Source organism: Onychomys torridus, chromosome 7 (genome assembly GCF_903995425.1).
Source record: "Onychomys torridus chromosome 7, mOncTor1.1, whole genome shotgun sequence".
In the NCBI taxonomy this organism is placed as follows: Eukaryota; Metazoa; Chordata; class Mammalia; order Rodentia; family Cricetidae; genus Onychomys; species Onychomys torridus.
The window spans coordinates 114,118,347-114,137,443 of NC_050449.1; the positions used below are offsets into that span (position 1 = coordinate 114,118,347).

Consider the following 19,097-nt stretch of genomic DNA (forward strand, 5'->3'; position numbering starts at 1 on the left):
GCCTCCTGTGCTCATGGGTGTGTATGGATATGTAGTCTCACAGATGGCCCTGGCCTAAGCCACACTTTATGGCAGAATGGCCCCCTGACTCCTGTGATCCTGAGGCTGAGGCCTGGGTCAGTGGGTGACTAGACTTAGACCTTCCTGCTGTCTATATGCCCCACCCTATACTGCCAGGCTACAGACTGGTCTCAGCAGGCCTCAAGAGCATGGGGCAAACCCAAGAAGCCCCAACTCTGGGCCCTAGGCTCCACCACAGCTCCTCTGCAGACCTGTCCCCAGAGGGGACTGGCCACTCTCATGAGCCCAATGAGGTCACTTCTGACACAGGGTGCTGTGGAGTGACAATGCCCTGTATACAGCAATGAGACTGGGATCCTGAAGAAGGCAGGCATAGATGTGCAGATTTTGAGTCTGCCGTGACTGCTGTTGAGGCTCTGTACATGTTCACATGGGCACAGTGGGCACCCCTGGCTCATGTCTATCTGAGGCTGGTCTTGGTCCTCCAGTATATCACTCTGCCCGCTTCTGAGTGTCCATGTATGAGTGCCTCCATGTGGGGTCAGTTTGTGCATTGTGTCTCTCTGCGTCTGCTCACTTGGTGGCCTTCCCATGACCATTCATGTATGTTTTCATGTGTGTCTGGGGTCAGTATGTTTGGAAGTACATGTAAGTGTGTGTCATTATGTATAGGAAATTATATAAAATTGACTTTCTGGGGGCTCTGTGCCTGCTTGCCTCTCTATCCATCACGTCAGCCTCTTGGTTTTCCTACTGGGGTCTGGGCACATGGGGCAATCTCCCAGACACTGTCATTTCTACAGACCAAGCATTTCATGACTGCCATTCTTCCATGCTTCCCAGCCCAGCTGCCCCAGCAAGCCACCCACCCCTGAGGTGCCCCTGTAAGGAGCTTCCCAACCCACACACCTACAGGCCTCAGGGTCTTCTTGCTGCATGGCCTTGGCGGTGCTGCACTTCTTTGAGGTGCAATGCAGAGGCGCCACAGGGTGCAGCCCAGTGCCCTTCAATTCCATCCCACCTCCGGTGAAGCTGAACACAAGACCCAGCACCCCGCCCCCACTCTTCAGCTCTGACTGGCAACTCTGAAAGTTCGAGGTTTGGCAGAGACCCAGACACAATAACTGGCCTGCAAAACAGGGTGTGCCCAGCACTGTCAGCAAGGGTACATAAAGTCCAGCAGCGGCCAGTTTCCCAGAGAAATGCTACCAAGCCCTGTAAACCAGGAGAGGAATGTGTGAATAGGCAAGCCCGAGGCTTGGCCACACCTCATCCTGCCACCTTGCCTCCATTTCCTCATCTGTGAAATGGACGGGTTATATAAGCTGCTTATTTAGAGACCGAAACAATGTTGGGACATTCCAAACCTAGAGCTGGCTAATGTTCATTGAAACAGGTCATAAATCATGAGCAGACTTTCCCAGCCTGAGGGGCTGCTCTACATCCTCCTAGGAGAGAAAGACAGACCATAAGCCAAAGCAAACCATGGGACTTGGGATAGATGAGGGACATGATAAAGTGGCAGGACCACAGGAAGAGAAGATGCACTCTGGGTGACTTCCTTAGCCATGGCTGCAGATGCCAGCCACACTGCTGCAGCACCACAGGTCCTGCCCCCCCTCCCTGCACAACCCACTCCCCTCTTTGGCTGCCACATGACCATAGCACTGAGAGTCTGGAGGCTCTTCCTCAAGTGGGTGCATCCCTCCAACTCCTCTTCCCAGGCCCCCTTCTTGAGAACTTGTGAACCTTCAGACCTGGGCTGGTCTGGGCTTGGCCCAGCTGGCACTGACTTTGATTCCGGGGTTGGGTTTCCTGAGCAAATCAGTGGAGCTGGCAGCATAGCAAGAAGCAGCCTCCTTCAGAAGAGGGGTCCAGAGGAGTCGTCTTACCTCAGGGACATCCAGTTTTGTAGACCCCCCCTGGAAACGCCCCTTAGCATCCTCACCAGCCAGCCTGTAATGCTTTGCAAGCTCTGTGAAGAAGTGCTGTCAGGCCCGGCGGTGGTGGCGCATGCCTTTAATCCTAGCACTTGGGAAGCAGAGCCAGGCGGATCTCTGTGAGTTCGAGGCCAGCCTGGACTACCAAGTGAGTTCCAGGAAAGGTGCAAAGCTACACAGAGACAGAGAAAGCCTGTCTCAGGGGGGACAAAAAAGAAGTTCTGTCAGTATGCTTCCCTGGAACCAGCATCATACGGAAACATCTCCAGTGCTGCCTTTACTGTTATAAAACAAAATTCACAAGATGCATACTTGTGTTTTTAAACAATGATGGTTTCTAACAGAGCCTCTTGGGATGGATCTTGCGTTTTTGAATGTGAATTAATAGCCTTGTTTGTGTCGAGAAGGCAGGCTCAAACTGTGGAGCTGAATTGCTTGAAACTGCTGCTGGTAATTTGGTAATATAAGATTTTGAAATCTAAATGTCTGTTTTCTTACAAACCATAAAAATGAAGGCCACTCATTGTGCTTCTAGAAACATACACGACTCTCTATAAAAGAAAAAACCAGAAAGGAGAGTGATTTATAATCAAATGCTGTGCAGGCGTAAGGGCAGTAAAAGATAAAGGAGACAGTCTGAAGGTTGTGCCTATAAATATAAGCTCTGGGAACGAGAGAGCTATAAATGTGGATTGGAGTGTACAGCTGTGCTTGTCACTGACTCAGATACCACAGGCAAGCAAGCACCCCAGTGGGTGACATGACTTCTCACACTTTGACCAACTCTCATTAAAGTTCAGAACAAAATGAAAACAGGTTTTGCTCCTTTTTCTCAGGGACTGCTTTCCTAGAACACTCCAGAGTTAAAGCCACTGCTCTGAGTATTTGGATGCCAAAGCCTCAGCTCTTGTCATTCAAAAAGATTGACACCTATACACATGCCCAGTAGCTCATCCAGAATGAGAGACAGTTTGCCATTGGGCAGAACCAGCTAGCTACCTGCCTGGCATCTCTGGTGCTTGTCTATCAACACGCACAAGCCCCAGGTTTGATCCCCAGCATTATATAAACTGGGCATGGTGGCACACACCTGTCATTCCAACAATATTCAAGAGGTAGGGAAAGGAGAACCAAATGTTCAAGGTCTTCCTCAGGGCCAGCCTGGGCTACACAAGACCCTGTCTAAAATAAATATTTGTTGCCCTGTAGGGAAGCTCCATCCCCTATGGAGAGAGGGTCCTCTTTTCTTTCCATCAGAACAGGACCTCTGCAGCCTGGGCAGGCACAGCCTCCACGTAGACAGAGCCCCTCTAAGGAAAGAAGGAGGAAGACAGTGGTCACTGTGCCCATTTGTTGACACATGTTTTCTGCTTTTACCCCACAGGCTGCAGCAAGATGTGGGACAACCTCACCTGCTGGCCACCCACTCCTCTGGGCCAGGTGGTGGTGCTGGACTGCCCACTCATCTTCCAGCTCTTCTCTCCTGTTCATGGTACGAGCTGTGGGCTGAAGGCCAGAAGCTTGGCCATGTGTTGTGAATGATGTCAGCTCGGGGGCTTTGCCACTAAAAGAAGTGAGAAAGCTGTCCAAGGGTCTAGAGGATCCTGGGGGCTTCACAAGCAAGGATGGCATTGAGAGGATTTGTGGGATTTGATTAGCTCTTCACATGGAGATAAGTGTGTGGGAAGGGCTCACTAAATATTTGCTCAGCAATTGATAACTGATTGACTGGCAGGTCTGATTTAGTTATGCCTCCCATGTTCTTGTTTTCTTGGTTATGACTCAGTCTGTCACAGCCTGGAACAGATGACCTTTGGGGCCCTAGAAAACCGCCACACTGCTTTGCTTACATACCTTGTCATGTTCTATTTGATCAAACATTCACATGTTAGACAAAAAGGAAAGGGGCCCTCTTAGGACCTCCAGCCCACATTCAGCCAGTAGATGAGATACCTCCTGTCATGGTGCTAGCTGGAGAACCTTTAAGTGAAACAATAAGCAAATGTACAGTAAGTGGGCAGAGGTTCTGGGAGGGAGGAGGATGTGGGGATGCAAGGGATGTTCTGCTCAGATGAGGACCTGAGGGGACGTGAACAAGCTAGCCCTTCCTTAGCCTCAGACCTCACCTCAGGGTGCATGTGAATATGAAGATTTGAGCTTGTGATGACCTTGTGAAGTAAAGCCTATGCAGCAGTGCTCAGTGGACCCAGTTCTGAAGCTGAGGGAGGAAATGGGAGACTATGGCTAGTGACTGAATGTACAGGAGAGAGTGTGGATAAAAGGGTGCAATCAGTTGGCCTTCAACCCCAAGGGAGGCACTTGCAAGTGTGGATAAAGGGTGGTGCCAACCCCCACTCCTGTCCTTTAAGAGTGAGGAAAGTGTACTCCCTACAAAGAGCCTGGGTTCTTACAGAAGATAAAAACCAGAGGGTTAGAAGGAAGTCTACTCTGGCTGTATAAAATACCTGCAGGAGGACTGAAGATGTAACTCCATGGGAAGAGTCCTGCTGTGCATGCATGAAGACCCCTGTGACTTCATATCCCTGGCACCCTTGTAAACACAGACATGTGGGGTGCATCTGCAATCCCAGCATTAAAGGCAGAGCTGACAGAGACGGGAAAAAAATCAGGTGGTTAGATAAGTTAGTAAGATCCCATTGGCGGGCTACTGGAGGTAAGATCCCAGACACAGTGCCCAGCCTGTACAGGACCATTGAGGCAAGATATAGGACTAGGTACAGATGGATAGACAGACAGACAAGTAGATGAATGGACAGGTGGATAAAAATTCAAGTGGGCCATGCCAAGCAGTGGGGAAAAGGTTGAGTTGCAGCCTCAGGGACAATGAGGCATTCTCTGTCCCTTGGCACACACACTGGGTGTTCAGATAACAGGTCGGTGGGGCGAGCCTAGTGTTAGGTGTCCTGCTCTTTATGGGGTTCAGATGAGGGAGTTTCTTGAACCCTTCATTAGTCTAGTGTGTTTGACAATTTCTTGCCTGGTTCTTCTGACATGGACTTAATATCTCCATGGGCCCACATGCTCTGGTAAGTGTAGCACATGATACTTTTCTGTCTGCATGACTAAATCATTCACCAGTCTGTGCCTGCCAGTTGGTGCTGCACAGGTTACTGTGCACACACCAGTCTTCCTGCCTCTGTGTCTGCACTGAAAAAGGAGCCAATTCTGTTTTGTAAAATGGAGTCACAGTAACATCTGTTCTGAGCCTGTCATCAGGAGGCTTCTCTGCAGGAACTTCTCACCTTAGGGGAACCCCAAGGGCCTGGGTCTGGGAGCTGGAGCCTGGCAGCACAGAGCATGGGGAGAGCAATTTCTGTGTCTTCTGCCCTGCCCCTGACTCTAGACTGCCTCTCTTCCTCTGCCACCTGCTTCCAGGACATAACATCAGCCGTAGCTGCACTGAGGAAGGCTGGTCACAGCTGGAGTCAGGCTCCTACTACATCGCCTGTGGACTGGATGACAGCGCGTCTAGTCTGGATGAGGTGAGGGAGTCTTGTGCCTCTGGACACCGAGGAGGTCCACTTTCCTCAAGCTTGCACTCCCGAGGCCTGTCCCCTGACTCCCCCAACAGGCTACACACAGGTCTTTCATAAGGATCACACTCAGGGGGAGCTGTCCTTAGAGTAGCCAAAATTGAAATAGAACCCCCATGCTGGTTTGCCTCTATATCTGTAATCCCATTCTTGGGAGGCTGGGGCGGAAAGATCATGAGTTTGAGGCTAGCCTGCGCTATAAGGGGAGACTCAAAATTCTATTTTAAAAAAATGAGTGATTGACAAGTGGGAGTTGTCAGTTTCACTCTGCCATACCGATATCGATCATGCACAGCAGAAAGAAGGACCCACTTACCCCTATCACCTCTGGGCAAAGTGTCCATGTGTCTATGAAAACCAGAGCTTAGTGGGCACCACTCAGCTGCTCTTGGGAGCCCTGAGCACATCTTCCTTATGTGAGGCAGGGGCACCAGGACAGCATAGAGCCAGCTCATCCCCCATAGACAGTCCCAAGCTGAGCTCCCCCGACTCCTACCCAAGATCCTTGCCTACCTCCCCAGCAGCAGCAGACCGAGTTCTACAGTGCCGTGAAGACTGGCTACACCATCGGCTACAGCCTGTCCCTTGTCAGCCTCCTGGTCGCCATGGCTGTCCTGAGCCTGTTCAGGTGAGGCCCAGCCCCAGCAGCTGGCATGAAATGTGTCTCTTTTTGGTGAAGCCCCAGTATGGCCCTCCATTGCTGCATCCCACCCTCAGACAGCTCACAGTCCTGCCCTTGCCTCTGCCAGCCATCCCAGCCTCAACAGCAAGTGGCCAAGGTGTGACATCTACAGCAGCCTTGTCCCCTGTACACTGGGCAGCTGATGGAGGGCCTGATGCCCAGGAGGCTGGGAACCAGAGGTTGTCACCTGGGAGGCAAGGCCTGTAACATGGATGCCACATATCTTCCCACCACCTTCCTAAAGCATGGCACCATGCCAATCAGGGTGGGGTAGTCCAAGGTCCCTTCCATTCTGGATGTGTCTGCCCTTACAGGAAGCTGCACTGCACCCGAAACTACATCCACATGCACCTCTTCATGTCCTTCATCCTGAGGGCCACTGCTGTCTTCATCAAGGACCTGGCCCTCTTCAACAGAGGAGAAATGGACCACTGCTCTGAGGGCTCGGTGAGGACCCTCCTTACTCCCACACCCCTGCTCCACATCCTCCTTATGCTTATGCTTCCTCTTTCTTCTTCTCTGCACCTTCTTCCCCCTTTCTCTTCTCTCTTCCAATCTCTGCCCATCCTCTCTCCTCCATCCTTAAGGACAGAACCAGCACACCCTGACCTTTCCTCAAACCCCTCTCCCCATCTCTGCAAGCCCTCCCCATATTGCTCCTAGCTCAATCCTCTGCTTTCTTCAGCTGAGGTGCTGGTCCCCACACTGCTGTCCTTCTCTACCTGCTCTTGCTGACTGCCTCCATCAGCCCAGTCCTAGGCTTTCCTGGGGTCAGGAGACTCAGGAAACCTCTGAGGAATTCATTACTAGGCACTGGAGAGTATGCCTTTGCATTTGTTATTTTTTCATGCTGTGACCAAATGCCTGAAAGATGCAATGTAAGGAAAGGAAGGTTGGTTTGGCTCAGGGTGTGAAGGCGCAGTACAACATGGCAGGGAAGGCATGGAGGCAGGAGTGTGGGCGCTGGTCACATGGCGTCTGTAGTCAGGAAGCAGGGAGAGATGAATGCCGATGTTCAGCTCACTTTCTCCTGTCCATTCAGTCTGGAACCACAGCTCCTAGAATGGTGCTGCCTGCCCTTCAATTAACCAAATCTAAAAACTCCAAAGGCATGTCTCCTGGGTATTCTAGCTTCCGTCAAGTTGCCAATATTCACTATCATAGTCTTCAAGTGACTCAGAGGACCCCACCCTAGGACAGAGCTTGAAGCAGCCAGGACTCCCTCCTACACCATGTTCTAAGGAGTCACAGCTCCTGAGTGGGCAGAGAGGCGCACACTGCATCTGGATCAGTAGTGTCTGCTTCCATTGATGGCGCGAACTCAAGAGGACAAAAAACCAGGGTGATTCTACAAGCTAGAGCCTAGCGCAGGGCCAGGGAGAGCCCAGCAGCCTCCAGGGAGCCTGTCCAGTATCATGGCCAACTCTAGCTTCCCAGCCCATGCTGTGAGTGGTTCTGTGGAGTATTCCTGTGTAGATGTAACCGGCTTGTTAAATAAGAAACACAGAACCAGTTGCAGAGTTAAAAACCACGAGGTCAGAGCAAGAGCGGAAAACCTTACCCTTCACTGCTTCTGCTGTCCTTCCACTCCGCAAGAGACCTACTTCTGTGTGTCCTGTCTATTTCTAGACTTTCTGTTCTGTTTTCTCATTGGTGGTAAACCCAGCCACATGACCTCCTCGTCACTGCCTGTTTGTACAGACCTCCAGGTCTTCCTTCTATGGTTGCTATTGAGATTAAAGGCGTGTGTCTGCCATGCTGGCTGTGTCCTTGAACACACAGAGATCTCTGCCTCCCAAGTGCTGGGATTAAAGGCGTGCACCACTACCACCCAGTTTCTGCTCTGGCTTGCTCTGACCTCAAGGCAACTTTATTAACATATAAATAAAATCACATTTCAATACAAATAAAATAGCACTATATTATAGCTCTCTTGCGGAGAGGAAGGACAGCAGAAGCAGTGAAGGGTAAGGTTTTCCACTCTTGCTCTGACCTCATGGTTTTTAACTCTGCAATTGGTTCTGTGTTTCTAATTTAACAAGCCGGTTACATCTACATTCCTGTAAGGCCAGTATGGTGGTCCTGCAGCTGGAGAGACTAGACTGTGACCCAGGAAAGGACTTTCTAGTCACAGGGAGGAGAGGGGGACTACTCCAGGAGGATGCCACACAGCCAAGGGCCTGAAAGAGAAGGCAGGTGATCCAGGCTCTGTGTGTAGGGGAATGGAAATAAATGGCTGCTCTGGGAGGGTGCTTGAAGCTGTGAAATGAGTGAGGGGTTCTGAGAGAAGACAGAGGCCCAGGAGTCCTTCATTCCCATCTTGTCAACTAAGCCACCCAGAGTCCCTTGATTACCCTGCTCAACGTCTCTCTGGATCTCCTGTTGTCCCTACCTGGGCCATTTTTCTACCAGTTCTGATGGCTCTCGGAAGGAAGATCCTCCCTCCCCTTCTTTTCCCTAATTTCTGCCTCCCTTCCTCTCTTAGTCAGGTGACTATGCTGTGATAAACTCCATGACCAAAAGCAACTTGGGGAGGAGAGGCTTACTTACTTCACCTTACAGCTGGTAGTCCATCGTGAAGGGAAGGCAGGGCAGGAACTCAAGGCAGGAACCTGGAGGCACAGGCCATGGAGGAGCACTGCTTACTGGTTTGCTCCTCATGGCTTGCTCAGCATGCCTTCCTATAGTGCCCTTCACCACCCGCCCAAGGATGGTACCACACCCATTGGGAGCTGGGCCCTCCCACATCAATCATCAATCAAGACAATGTCCCACAGCCTTACTCACACTGGTGGGGACACTTTATCAGTTGAGGCTCCCTCTTCCCAAAGAATAGATACCAGCTTGTGTCATTTTGACAGAAAACTAGCCCTGTTCTACCTTCCTGTCAGCACCACTGCACTGTCTCTGGGACTCCTCCAACACCTCAGCTCATACCTTATGGTCAGGGAGCTCCTGAAGTCTCCAGCAATAATTTGCCCTCGGGGTTCCATCCCCCCAATCCTCACTGGGGGACAGGGAGCAGGGGGCAATGGGCTAGCTCTGGGGAGGGTAAAGAGGTGTACGAAGGGCTGCGTGGGCAGAGAACAGTGGAGAGAGGAAAGAAGACAGGGCTGTTAGAGGGAGCTGTTAAGTGGTTATATAGATGGGGTTGTGTGAGTCCTAGGCCGGCTCAAAAAAACAAAGGGTACTATCTGGGTGGACTGGTTAACAAATGGAGAGCTAGCTCGGTGAGTGGGGAGACAGCTGAAGGGAGTGAACAGAGAGACAGCCAGGTGAGTGGGTGGAGAGACAGCCAGGTGGGTGGGTGGGTAGACAGCGAAGTGAGTGGGTGGGTTGTTTAGCAGATAAACAGTTGATGAATGGATGTCTGGATGGTAGATGAATAGATGGCTAAGTTGTCATGAGTTGGGATGTCAATAAATGGCCAGGCATGGTGGCTCACACCTATAATCCCAGTGTGCAGAAGACTGAGGTATGCTAGCTGTGAACTGGAACGCAGCCAGGGATACATAGTGAGTTCTAGGCCAGCCTGGTTACAGTGTGAGATTGACTGAAAATACACTCAAGCATGCATAATGTACAATACACAAATAGATTTCTAGTGAGTGGTAAATGAACAGGTGTATAGACAGACAAGAAGTGTGTCTACACCTTTTGTCCAACTTTCTGACACTGTGACACCATGTTGTTACTGATCAAGCTCATGCTGGAGAATCTTGAAATCCAGTTACCAAAAATATGACCAGAAAAAAAAAAATCTCCTAACGTTTTAAACAAGTTTACCATTTTGTGTTGGACTGCATCCATGGTTATTCTCAGCCACATGCAGCCAGCCACAAGCTGAGGACTGGACATGCCCAGAGCTCCAGCTTGGCCCAAAGTGCCAAGGAATATAAAGTCAAGATCACAGGAAAACCCACTGTGTATGTCTCAAGAGCCTGTTTGGGAGCTGACAATAATGAAGTTGCTGGCTCACAACTGTGTCTGTCCCCACAACCAGAGGTTGGGCAGTGAGGGACCCGCCATCCCTGAACCTCCCTTTGCTCCTCCCTGCAGGTTGGCTGCAAGGCAGCTGTGGTCTTCTTCCAGTATTGCATCATGGCCAACTTCTTCTGGCTGCTGGTGGAAGGCCTCTACCTACACACCCTGCTGGCTGTCTCCTTCTTCTCTGAACGGAAGTACTTCTGGGGGTACATACTCATCGGCTGGGGTATGGTACCAGGGAGGGGGCAAGGCTGGGAAAGCTCACTGGGTGGTGGGAGGGTGCAACACTAGCCTGCTTATGAGGTGCTCCACCAATAGTGATGAATGTCCCCAGAATGTGTGACCTTGGGGTAGCCCACCTCCTAGCCTCCCACAGCTACTCTGTGGCACAGACCCTGAACAAAAACATCCATCCCCACTTCTGATCCTGACACAAAGGGCCACTGCTAATCTATAAGGGCTTAAAATCAGAAAAGAAAAAAAAAAAAAAAAAAAAACTAAGTGGTCACAGACCTTTAGACACACAGCCTCAGTAACTCTTGGAGGGTATTTACACAGTGAACAACCTGTGCCTCTGTAGGTAGCAGCCCTAAACACCCACCCTTTTCTCTCCCTCCCTCTCTTTGGTTCCTTCTCCAAACTCTCTCCCTGTGTTCTCTGCCTGTTTCCTTCTCTTCCATTCTTTTTTGGCCCTCACAGGGGTACCCAGTGTATTCATCATGATATGGACCATTGTCAGGATCCATTTTGAAGATTTTGGGTGAGCTGTTGTCCCATCCCCTCCCTCTGACTTCTGTCATTTGGGAGCAGAGAATGTTCCTGGGAATGATGATACTTGCCCAGACAGACCACAGCACCAAGTCCAAAGCAAGAGGCTGGAGGGAGATGTGGGGGTAGCAGACTCTAGGGGATGGCTGACTTTCAAGCTGAGGATTTCTCCTCCCAAACCTCTGTGCTCTCTCTGTTCAGGTGCTGGGACACTATCCACTCCTCACTGTGGTGGATCATAAAGGCCCCCATCCTCACCTCCATCTTGGTAAGCCCTCCTCTCCCCACTGATCCCAGAGTAGACAGCTAACCATAGAACACATAGGAAATGAGTGCTTAGGTCAGGAAGGAACCTCAGGTTTCCATCACCGTCCCATGCTTCCAGCTCTCTGTCTAGAGCAGGTAAGTTGGAGGCCAGGTCCTCAGGAGAGCCCCCCCCCCCCCCGCAAGGTTTTCTCCAAAGGGAGGAGCTGCTAAGAGGTACTGTGGAGGACAACCCCCCTCCCCTAGCCTGCTCTACGTGGCCAACACTGGGGTCCCTTATTCAACAGGTGAATTTCATCCTGTTTATTTGCATCATCCGAATCCTGGTTCAGAAACTGCGGCCACCCGACATCGGGAAGAATGACAGAAGCCCATACTCGTAAGTGTGGACCCAGCACGCCAGCTCCAAACTTCCATCTGGATCCTCAGATTATCCGCTACTCCTCACCCCACACCTCTACAATTACCCAAACCAGACATTACTACTCTTATCCATGGCCAGGCTCAGCAGCACCCACTGCCTGTCACCAGGCAGCCCTCCCCCTGTACCCCACATCTGCTGTTTTCATACTCATCCACTGTCCTTGAAGTCCAAACCTACTCCCTCCCACCCCCAGGGAGCTTGATGGGATGAAAAGCCTGTGCCTTCTTCACACTGAGCTGTGCTCAGTCCCTGACCTGTACTGGTAGAAAAAGGGGACACAATAGATGTCCAGCAGGTGATGCTCCAGGGGGCTCCCATTCCACCATGAGGCAACCATGTTCCATACTCCCTATTGATAATAATTATACTTTCAGATTTCATACCAGGCACCAGCCAAGAGGTCTCCATGCATCAGCCATGTCACACTCAGAGTCCCCTGTAAAATGCTCCCCAGTTTGAACAAAAGACAGATGCACACCTCCTCACCCTCCAAGGTTTGGGGCCTATGGGCAGGAAGAGAAGAGGTGTTTACTTTCCTTATGGCTGTAACAAAGTACCTGACAAGCAATTCCAGGAAGGAAAGGTCTATTTTTCCTCATAGTTCAAGGATGCAGTTCATCATGGCAGAGATATGACTACAGAAAGTAAGGCAGCTGGTCACATGGCATCCACAGTCTTGAAACAGAGAGAGATGAATGCTGGTACTCAGCTCACTTTCTCCTTTTTATTCAGTCTGGGACCCCAGCCATGGACTGGTGCTCCCCATAGTCAGAGTGAGTCTTCCCACCTCAACTCCATCTAGAAAGCCCCTCTCAGACATGCCCAAAGGTTTGTCTCCTCCATGATTCTAAATTCTATTAAGTTGACAGTTGGTGTTAACCATCATAGAGAGCCGTAGAGCCCATGGGACAGATATTGAGTTCATTGTTTGGAAAGAGGAAGTCCATTCCCTGTGCTGGGTACTGGGGAAATCAGCAAGTTCCTATGGGAATCGGAACTTACATGAAGGGAAAGAAACACAAAACATGACCAGGGCACCTATGCAAAGGCCCATAGGAACTTCATTTTACCGTGGCATTAAAGAACAGAGGCCCACCATGCAGACCAGATAAGCCTGGAAGTCCCACAAGGGCCATCCAGTCCTGGGATCCTATGTGTCCTTAGACTGGCCTCTGTTAGGGGAATCTCAGTGGTGGTTGGAAGACTCCCTGCTAGAGTCACGAGCTGCTGGATTTGGGATTCTATTCTGGAACCCTGCGACTGTCAGGCCTGAGACTGAGGCTTCCTCCCATTCCTGGTGTGACAGCATTCTGTACCCAGCAGGCTGTGTGGGCAGAACATCGCTCTCCTTTCCAGAAGGAAACTTGTGGGGTTTGCCCACTGCCATCCTGCACACACTGGTTTCCTTTACCTCAGCAGCCTTGTTTTCCAAAAGTCCAGCTGCGATGGGCTAGAATATTGGGGACAAAACCCAAACTGATCAGGCCAGGTCTGTGTGGGAGAGGGAAAGGAACTGCTGTCGCAGGCAGAAGGGGAGCTGGAGCTGGCAACTCCGCAGGACAGGCTGTCAGTTCCCACTCTTCAATGTAAAGGAAGCCTCCATCTGTCAGCCTCCAAATGTGAGATGGGTTCACGGCCAAAGAGGTGTGGCTGGGAGCCAGGCCCAACAAGGAGGAGAAGGACCAGGGTGCATCTGCACAGAGCTTGGGGTGGGATCCCAGGACTGAGGCAGGAGAGACAGGGGTACCCCATCCCACTCACATCCCCCCAGACCTATTCTCTGCCAGGACTCAGGAAACCATGGCCCTCGCTTCCTGGAGAGCTGTCAGCTGAGTGTACACAGTGGAGGGACAGATGAGTGCCTAGAGGGAATGCTGGCCCTGCTGGCACCGGGGTGGCATAAAGACAAGCTGGTTCTTGGGAGCAGGACTCTGTACTGATATGGTGAGTGGAGGAGGGATGTGGGATCAGGGAAATAGGCAACTCCCAGAGACAGGGTCACAGCAGAAGAGCAGGGGCCACAAGTCTGCCCATATGCCTGATGACCAGGCATAAAGCTGAGTGCTCATCACCTTCCTGCACCCGGGGCACATGGGATCAGCCTTCGGGCTGGGAAAAATTCATTCCTCAGAGTTCTCATTCCCAAAAGGAGCTAGTGTCCGTAGACATACCTAAAGCACTTTCAAGGAGACAGCATCTCTGATATGGCATGTATTACCCCACTCTTGAGGCAGGGGAGACTGACCAGGGGGAGGGAGACCAGGAAATCTTGCCTCTCACAACTACATCCTCAGTGGCCTTCCTCCAGAAGAGAGAGCATGCAGGGAGTTTAATTCTCTCATGTGCTTCCCCCAGGCAAGAAGGTAAGGGACAAGAAAGCAGGAACACTGACAGACAGGGGACAGGAATAGATGTGGGCATGACGTGGGGGTAGAGGAACCACTGTTCATCCTCACATGGTCTGGTCATCTGGTGTACCACACCGTCTCCACGTGTGGATCCACAGCCCACCTCTCCCGTCCCCAGGAGACTGGCCAAGTCCACGCTTCTGCTGATCCCCCTGTTTGGAGTCCACTACGTCATGTTCGCCTTCTTCCCTGACAACTTCAAGGCCGAGGTGAAAATGGTCTTTGAACTTGTCATGGGGTCTTTCCAGGTATGAATGTGGGATTGGCGAACTCACCTGGGGCTGTTGTGGGCCCTGGACTGTGGGTTCCAGTTTTTCCCTTTTCCAGTAGTGCTGGTTAAACGCCGACTCTGTGTTCAGTATCTCCCTTAACCATGGGACTGAAGGGGCTGTGGGGAACCAGGGATGGGTTGGGTGGGGCTGGGAGTGCCTGGGGTCTTGCCTCACCGCTCCTGTCCCTTCCTTCTCAGGGTTTTGTGGTGGCCATCCTCTACTGTTTCCTCAATGGTGAGGTAAGCACCTCCCAGATGTTGGTGGCCTGGGACCAGAACTCCCAGGCTCAGGGTCTACAAACCTTGTTGGGATCATTGAGAGAAAGGGTAGATTAAAGCCTGCCTCTCTCAAGAGTAGTTCTCATGAGCCTGTAGCACCTTAGTTATCTAGGGCCTCCCTTTAAGATATACTGTGGGGACACAGCCTGTACTAACATCCTCTGGGTGGGGTTAGGAGCCAGGCCCCTGTGCGCATCCGAGGTGCCGACTACTTCCAGCTAGGCGGGTGTGGCCTGAAATGGGGGTAAGTCATTGAGGGGAGGTGCAGTTGCGGCCAAGCTGCGCTCAAGTGGGTGCCTGGATGAAGAACCAGGGTACACTCCCCAGGCAGCACCTCTCGGCCTCCCTGTACTGCATTTAGTGCCCATCTTCATCCCACCTACCCTCTCTCTCTCTGACTCCCAACCCTGTCCCAACTCTGCTCCTCTCTCAGGATAACACCCACACCTCTCAATTTCAGCTAGGGAATATCCAAGGCTGGCTTAACAAGGCTGCCCTGGAACACCACAGTATGGGGCCTAACCACCCTTGCCGCCCTAGGTGCAGGCGGAGCTGCGCCGGAAGTGGCGGCGTTGGCATCTGCAGGGCGTCCTGGGCTGGAGCTCCAAATCCCAGCACCCGTGGGGAGGCAGCAACGGCGCCACGTGCAGCACGCAGGTGTCCATGCTGACCCGCGTCAGCCCCAGCGCGCGCCGCTCCTCCAGCTTCCAAGCCGAGGTCTCCCTAGTCTGACCGCCAGAGGCCGCCAGGCCCCTTCGCACCCTCCCCATGCCTGCCCGGGAGCAGAGGACACATTCCTTTGCTGCAGCCAGGACCAGGTCCGTGGAAGCTGGAGAGCAAGGAGGTCCAATCCTGGAAGATGCAGAGAGGAACCAGCATCAGACTCCGCCTCCAAAGGCTCCTCTGCCAGTCGTGCGCACAAAATGAGCATACACCTGGAAAGCAACCGCCGGTCCTCAAAGCTTTGGGACTAGAGGGCAAAATGGTTCTGCCCTGTTCGTGCCTAGAATTCCACTGTAGCCCTCAAGTCGCTTTGGGTCAAGCGTTGCCAGTGAGACTCCTCTCTGAGGATGCAGTCCCCTCCCCGAGTGTCCTGCTTTTATCTGCCAGCTCCTCCCGTGGGTGAGTCCCTCTACCTCAGGCAGATATGGTTGTGACCTGGAGTTTCAGTTTGGGGACCACGGCGGTGTTGTGATCCTCGCTCAGGAAAGAAATGTCCCAGTGTCGGTCTATTCTCAGACCTGGGAGCTCAGGGACCTACCTTTGGGAAGGGAGAAGACAGCTCCAGTCAGTGCTCACCAAGTGGCTTTGTCTATAGGACCAGTCACGCCAGCCTTATGCACAACCAAAGCAATAGTGAGCAGCCCACCCTGGGTGCTCGTCTACATGCCAATTACCACAGCAAGGGCCAGAGACATGAACACACAGGCCCCTTGATCCTGAGGTCACAAATAGGAAACTGAGTCTCAGAGAGAACAAGTATCTTTTCCTGTCACTAATGCCAACATAAAGACTACCTTTTTACATATTGTGATGTGCTGGATTCTCTTGGAGTTGTATTACCAGAGATATTACCCTCATCCCCCAGCTGCTGTGCCTCCTTAGAGAGTGGCGGAGTGTGTCACTGACATTAAAGATGGGGGGGGGGGTTGGGGGGAGTTGTCAAGGCATCTTATGCCTCCCTCTACCCTTGTAGCCATGCAGCTTCTAACCCAAGCTGGTGTCAGCAAGTCCCCTCAGAACTGCACCTTGTATGACAATAAATATTGGCTCTAACAGGCTTAGTTCCCCCGGCTGGTGTGGGTCTCCTGCCTCCTCTAAGCAAGTGTGCCACCCCCTTTTCCAATGACAGATGGAGTTACCATCCTTCTAGCTTTGGACAGGAGCCCTACATTTCCAAATGAGGACTTACCCCCCAGAGCCTTTGACTCACACCTGGGTGTGAAGAGGTTGTAACTGGCTCCCTTGTGGCCCTCACCCCCTAAATCCAGCTGGAAGGAGACTGATTCTGCATGGACCAACTTAAAACAGCCGATAGAACAGTCAGAAACAGCAAGGTTTCACACTCATTCCTGAAAACACAGCAAACAGAGAATCCAACAACCAGGAGCCAACCGAGAGGATTAGATCAGGGCAGATGTCTCAGCACAAGTCAGTCAGGGGAGGCTGTGTGACTAACGGAAAGGTTTAGACATAGCAGTGTGGCAAAGCAGGTGACATCAGCTGGTCAGAGGGTTTGTGCAAACGCATCTCCTTGGTTCCACTTTGTAAACATGGATGCCAGGCTGGGGCAAAGAGGACAGGATGGGCTAGCAGAGGCTCAGGTATACCTGCAAGGCCCCTTCAAAGGCTGCTGCCACTCCGTACCATCCCAGGACAGATCAGAAATACCTCCTGAGGTATGTGAAGACCAGAAGGGACCCGTGCCTAAATGAATGGGCCTTAAACCTCCCCAGCAGTAGTGTCTTGTGGCATGGGGTAAATCACGGAGCCCTGGGAGGGGGCAGTTACCATCCAAGAGGATAAAGAGTGAGTAAAAGTAAGACTCAAGATGTGTTCAAGACAGGAAGGGCAGAGTTGGGGTACTGCTCAAAGAAGGTAGATGCTTAGTGGAGGGCGTTCTGGGATAAAGAGAGGCTGGAAGCCTTGGTTGAGGAGCTAAGAAAACGTGTGCCAGTATCCTAAGTTAATGACAGCCGTGGGGTGGGGGTGACTCCAGGCAGGGCAATCCCAGTCTCTTCTTCCTCTGCCAATACCCAGGTAGGTCCAGGTCGCTCTCTGGTCCTGCTAGGGACCTGTCAAACCAGGCCAACTCATCTCTAGCGCCATCTGGTGGACACTTCGAGGACTTTACCAACTTTGTCCACCTTGGGGCTTAATAAGAGTCAAGGTTTCTCACAGGCAGGCAACTGACACAGAAACAGGCCTCTGTTCTGAGCTCCCAAGAGTGAGATAGAGGGTGTGGTGAGGATCATACTCAGGCCAGCTCCACACCTCCCCTCAGATCAAACCTCTGGCCCCATGTGAATCCTGCCTTGATCCAAAAGAACCTGATGAAACCCAGATTCTGGTGGCTCTTTAGAACTGAAACCCACTCACAGTCTCCAAGGGCAAAGGCCAGTTAATTCAGGTGGTTAAGGACAGGGAGCCATACCATCTGAACCCAGAGAGACTCTATCCGCTCTCTGGGAAAGGCCTGATTGCTGGTAGTCTTCCCACTCTGGGACACAGCCTGTCCAAGGAGGCTGGTTCACCTGTTAGCAGAACGTCACTGAGGTGTTTGAGGGCTAGGAGAGGTCTTAGGATCCCAAGGAAACGTGTTTAGGTGTCAGGGACACCTGAATCCAGCCGAGTCGATGTTGGGGTGCTTGCCAGTAGAGACAAAGAGAAGGTCTGTCAGACGAGGTCGAGAGATGGTGGGGGGTTGATGTGGAGAAGGACCCAGGGTGTATGTCTGGAAAGGATGCTAGGCCATCAACAGGAAAGTGAGGAGGTCAGTTGGGGAGACAATGGCCTGGTGTGGGACATGTTGACTGTAATGTCTGTAGGGTGCCTGAGGAGAGACCCTCTAAGGCTATTGGAAAGATGACCTAAAGGGACAGAAGGTGGGAAGACCAAGGCAGCCCTTGGAAGAAACAGTGAGTGGAAGGGTAAGTCCCCGGCACTCCCACGGGGTGTGCTAGGCACAGTGGGGTGAGGACTCTGACTCAGCCCTCCATCCTAGCTGCCACGAAAGGTCTTGTTTTAATGAGCAGTGGCGAGCTTCCCTCCCCCGTGTGGGAACAGGAACGACTCTTATCTCTCTGGGGAAGGGGGGAGTGGAGCCACAGGCAGCAGTCACTAAACACGCCAGGGATGGCCAAGATATTAACAGCCCCGGAGTCTATGACTCTGAAGACACAGGCTCCCAGGAAAAGGACAGAGTAACTTCAGCAGGCCAGAGGGATGTGTCAGGAGGCCATCTTGGTAATGCCCCAGCCTCCACACAAGACAGATGGGACAACCAAAATCCAGAGAAGGAAAGTCACTGTAGAGGATGGTGTTGAACCCAGCTCTCCAAATCCCATAGCCATGCCTCAGATATTCTATACGTTGTCAAAGATGGGACCATTGGGTATGCCCTCCTGGAGATGTGAGAAGAGTCAGTTAGCAATCCTGATTCTGTCTTGATACATTGTTCATCTTGTATTTTTGCATTAATTTTGATATTTTAAAATACTGCATTAAAATATTATTTACTTTGATTCCTGAGCTGCTGTTTTGTTTACCTGCTTAGATCCCACACTCAGCAACCGCCTCCCTCATGTCACCCTAGTCCTTGTCTCAATCCCAGGAGTCCCAGAATCCTTGAGTTCCAGGATGCCACAGTGGGGGAAACACTGAAGAGCTCCAGGCTGTCCTCTGTGTTTTCCACAATGGACTTGGCCAGGGTGATGCCAGAGAGCTGTGATAGCCCCAGGGCTAACCCCGCAGCCCTTGTCAGCATAGAGCCCAGTGTT

General features: G+C 51.8%; 1 protein-coding gene across 3 annotated transcripts in view; it reads left to right on the top strand.

The window, feature by feature from the left end:
• The window catches only part of Vipr1 (vasoactive intestinal peptide receptor 1), a 32,526-nt gene extending 13,718 nt beyond the window's left edge, over positions 1-18,808 (top strand). For 2 of the 3 annotated variants that reach the window (XM_036194284.1, XM_036194287.1), the window contains exons 3-13: positions 3,346-3,453; positions 5,358-5,464; positions 6,037-6,143; positions 6,512-6,644; positions 10,257-10,410; positions 10,884-10,944; positions 11,154-11,220; positions 11,504-11,595; positions 14,167-14,296; positions 14,518-14,559; positions 15,139-18,808. In XM_036194284.1, the coding sequence (XP_036050177.1) occupies positions 3,346-3,453; positions 5,358-5,464; positions 6,037-6,143; positions 6,512-6,644; positions 10,257-10,410; positions 10,884-10,944; positions 11,154-11,220; positions 11,504-11,595; positions 14,167-14,296; positions 14,518-14,559; positions 15,139-15,330 (1,193 nt within the window). In that variant the 3' untranslated portion in view covers positions 15,331-18,808. The remainder of the gene's footprint in view (positions 1-3,345; positions 3,454-5,357; positions 5,465-6,036; positions 6,144-6,511; positions 6,645-10,256; positions 10,411-10,883; positions 10,945-11,153; positions 11,221-11,503; positions 11,596-14,166; positions 14,297-14,517; positions 14,560-15,138) is intronic. The other variant, XM_036194285.1, reaches the window with a different exon arrangement.
• Positions 18,809-19,097: the final 289 nt, after the last annotated feature.